Source organism: Cynoglossus semilaevis, chromosome 10, assembly GCF_000523025.1.
Source record: "Cynoglossus semilaevis isolate Cse_v1.0 chromosome 10, Cse_v1.0, whole genome shotgun sequence".
In the NCBI taxonomy this organism is placed as follows: Eukaryota; Metazoa; Chordata; class Actinopteri; order Pleuronectiformes; family Cynoglossidae; genus Cynoglossus; species Cynoglossus semilaevis.
Window position 1 is genome coordinate 259150 of NC_024316.1, and position 3874 is coordinate 263023.

Below are 3874 nucleotides of genomic sequence, written 5' to 3' on the forward strand. Positions count from 1 at the left end.
CTTGGGACTTGACTTGACACTTTTCAGTCTTGACTTGGATTCGACTCGGACTTTGCCTATTTTGACTTGAGACTTGATTCGGACTTGAGTGCAAAGACTTGAGACCTGCTTGTGACTTGTGCAAAGCAATGACTTGGTCCCACCTTGGGAGCTCGCAATGTGTAAACTTGACAGGTGAACGCTATCTGATTGGATTAAGTCTTGTTGTGTCACACTGATGACAACATTTGTCCTTTAACTCTGTGAAACACCCCTCTTAGTAGGGCTTTATTCTGATCGGCTGCTCTATGCAGGGAAGCAGATAGAGCAGCACTCCACACAGATCTCGAGACAGTCAGATGGGCAGCAGCACTCCCCTAGTATCTCACAATCCAACACTGGCTGACAAGCCTCTTCTGTACATGTCATTTCCCCCGCAGCCTCCAGGCAACAGTTACAGCAGCTCGTCATGGTATCACAGCAGCCAGCCCCCACCGTTCCGCACACTAGACACTCTCCCAAAACGGAACACGTGGACAGAAGCTGGCAGTAGAGACAGGCTAGGAGACAACGGAAGCAGTAGTCTGTGAAGAAACAGAGACAGTGAGGACAACAGACAACGGAGATGTCCTTAAAGACAGAGATAGTAGATGCAACAGTATTGTCGTTTTTCTTGGTACACACACAAACAGGGAGGAAAATACTGTACGGCAGGGCTGTCAAACTCATTTTCAGCAGTACAGTTCCCCTTTGAAGGGACGGTTGAAAATAGAAGACTGTTTAGATCAGGGGTCCCCAACCTCTGCTACACTGGACCGGTACCAGTCCATAAGTCATTTGGTATCAGGCCACTATAGAACACAGTGAAAAAATGTACTTCATTTTTTTAATTTTTTTAATTTCCTTCATTCAGAGAAAATCAAGTCATATCCATTTATTTTGTGGCGCTTTGGCCCAGAGGCAATGTCTCTGTCATTGGTGTGGAACCCCAGGGTTCACCTCCTGGGCAAGTTCGAATCCCGGTTAGGGCGGTTGGTATCTTCCAGTGGACTCACCACCCGCAGGAAGGTTTATGGGGGGTTGGAACGGTGCAGTGTGATTTGGGTGGCGACTGCTGCCCCCGCGACCCGGTAACGGATAAGCAGATGAAAATGGATGGATGGATGGATGGATCCATTTATTTTCTTTATTTAAAGATTATCTCGCAAATATCTTTAAAACACTAGAAGTTATTCAGACTCTGATACAAACAGAATCAAGTCTAGTAGATTTTATTTTTAAAAATTTTATGATACTTCAATGCTCAGCACCTTACTACCAGTCTGTAGGCTGACCAGTCCTTGGAACAAAAAAAAGTTGGGGACCGCTGGTATGGATGTAACTACTCCATAAGAGACTAATACATGTTTTTGCAATTGATGTGTTCAAGCTGTGTAATAAAAAAAAACCAAACTTTTAATTTCTCAGGTTAAGAATCTCTGAGTTTGACACATATGCTGTATACGGGGACATTGACACAGCTCTGTCTCTTTTTTTTGCTGTCTTTATGTTGACAGTGGGTGGAGTCCTCTTTGAATGTCTGTCTCACAGAGATAGGGCTGAGCATTTCAGCAGATAAACAAAAATATCAGAAACTGTCTCACACCCAGTCGACCACTGAGGGGTCCACAAAGGGTGCTGTACCAACTCACCACAGCTAATTTTAACCCTTTGATGCATGACCCTTGATATACTGAGTTAAAAAAAAGGGTTTTTATGTGTTTTTTTAGACATCAAAATAAGAACTGATTTGGTTCTGTTTTTATACACCAAATTTTCTTTTTGGAATGTTGACACAATTATTCTGCAGTTGCAAAGGCTGACCACTGTATGGCAGTGTTGGGTGATTCTCAGGCGTCCACTGTAGAGGCTTATATGCAACACTGCCATCAAAACCTACTCTTATCATAGAAAACGACATTTTCACAGCTGTCCACTGTAGTGACCGTCATGCATGAAAGGGTTCAAATTGGCTGACTTCCCCTCTCCAGCCGCTTCTTTGATGTGAATAGCGTCTGCCTTTGCATAGGTGGGATTTTGGATGGAGGAGACTTGCTTCTGGTTGTATGTCCCAGGTTGGTGATGATGGTGTTGACCGAAGTTGCCATTGTGTGTGCTTAGGGAAGAGGACTGATGAGTGGGTGGCGCACAGACTGGGGCGTGTGACAGTGCAGAGTTCACTTTGATGGAAATAAGAAAAAGAACAAATTTATTAGAAAGGAGAATCTCCGCCTTGCCAAAGTGAAATGTGCAACAGCCTAAAATGTATTGTAGTTTGAACAATCAAACATAACGACCTGGAATTAGCATAATTATGTATTATCTGTAGAAATCGTTATTGGTTTGACCTCGGGAAACAAAATGAAAACCTGACATAGCGTGCCTATTTTTTGGGGGAAAACAGCGGCATATATCGGTATCGGTTGATATGGAATTGGACATGAAGTGTTTGGACAATATCGGCATATCGGAATATTAGCAAAGCATAATATTGGACGTCCCTAATTATAAATATACTTTTTATATCGATAAGAATCACAAGAAGCATAACAGATAATCATATGGATACAGTATGGCTGCAGGTGCAGAGAAAACATAGCCAAGTCTCTGGCGGGTGTTTCTATCAATTACCAATGATCAATTATTAATTAATAGAGGTTCAGATCAATGAGCAGCACTTTGGTTTTATACCTGGGGAATGTAAGATAGATTGAATGTTTTGCTTTGAGAGTGTTGGTAAAAAAAAAAAAAAGATCAGAGAAGTGCAGTAGGAATTGTGATGCGTCTCTGTAGATTCAGAGAATGCATATGATAGGGTACTTAGGAAAGAACTCTGGTACTGTATGAAACAGTCCGGAGTGGGGAGAAATAATAATAATAATAAGAACTTTATTGAATTTGTTGGGGAATTCGTTGTGTTAACAGCAGATCTGCTGCAACAGGCTGCCAAACAGGGGCACCAAGTACAGTACATTGTTCCTCTGGGATTCGAACTCAGGACCTTCTGCATGTAAGTAAGGTGTGAATAACTGCTACACTTCTGCCTGAACAGATCTTCAACCCTCAGATTAAAAGGCTGATGCTCTACCGACTGACTTATCCAGGCTCTTCCATGTCCAAGGCCAGGAAGTAGGTACCATAGGTGTGTTGTCAGAGTGACTGATGGGTTCAAGGTAGAGGTGGGTTATGTTGACGGACAGGTTTACAAAGAAGGTAAGACATGTGGCTCCGTGGACCATGATGTTTGCAGACGACATTGTCATCTGTGGTGAAGATAAGAAGCCGGTGGACAAATACAAAATGCATTTTGTATGGAGGATAGTGAGGCGAGGGGAACAATAAAGAGGTAACGGTGGATGAGTTTAAATACCTACAGTCAACCATCCAGAGTAATTAACAGCATATAAAAAAGGTGAAAGAAAAGGTGCGAACGGGTTGGAGTGGATATAGGTGAGTGTCAGGGGCGATTTGTGACAGAAAAATATCTGCAATATCTTCTCAGGGAAGATTTAAAAGACAGATACGATGAATGGTTTAGAGACATGGTTCTGTTGAACTGACAAAAGGCTGAGCTGAAGTTTGCGGCTTACTTTCAAAAATCTATTTGTTTGACATGAAATGTTTTAACATACTTAAACTGACAAACAGGATAGGACAAAGAGAGTTAAATAAATCATTTAAAGAATACAGATCGCGTATCGCGGGTGTTACGTACAGCAGGACACGGCCAACTCTCACCTGAAAGCTGGGAGGGCAGCAAAGGAGCAACGTCAGTTGTGGATGGGGAGCCTGAAATGAGGTAATCACTGATGTCACTACCTTCCAAAGGTGGGACCAAGTCATTGCTTTGCAAGTC

General features: G+C 42.6%; 1 protein-coding gene across 2 annotated transcripts in view; it reads right to left on the bottom strand.

Moving 5' to 3' along the window:
- Positions 1–17: 17 nt before the first annotated feature.
- Positions 18–3874, bottom strand: part of LOC103384380 (myoD family inhibitor) — a 7243-nt gene continuing 3386 nt past the window's right edge. The window contains exons 3-5 of one of the 2 annotated variants that reach the window (XM_017035790.2): positions 3757–3807; positions 2001–2198; positions 18–563 (exon numbers count right to left, since the gene is read on the bottom strand). In XM_017035790.2, the coding sequence (XP_016891279.1) occupies positions 286–563; positions 2001–2198; positions 3757–3807 (527 nt within the window). In that variant the 3' untranslated portion in view covers positions 18–285. The remainder of the gene's footprint in view (positions 564–2000; positions 2199–3756; positions 3808–3874) is intronic. The other variant, XM_025059590.1, reaches the window with a different exon arrangement.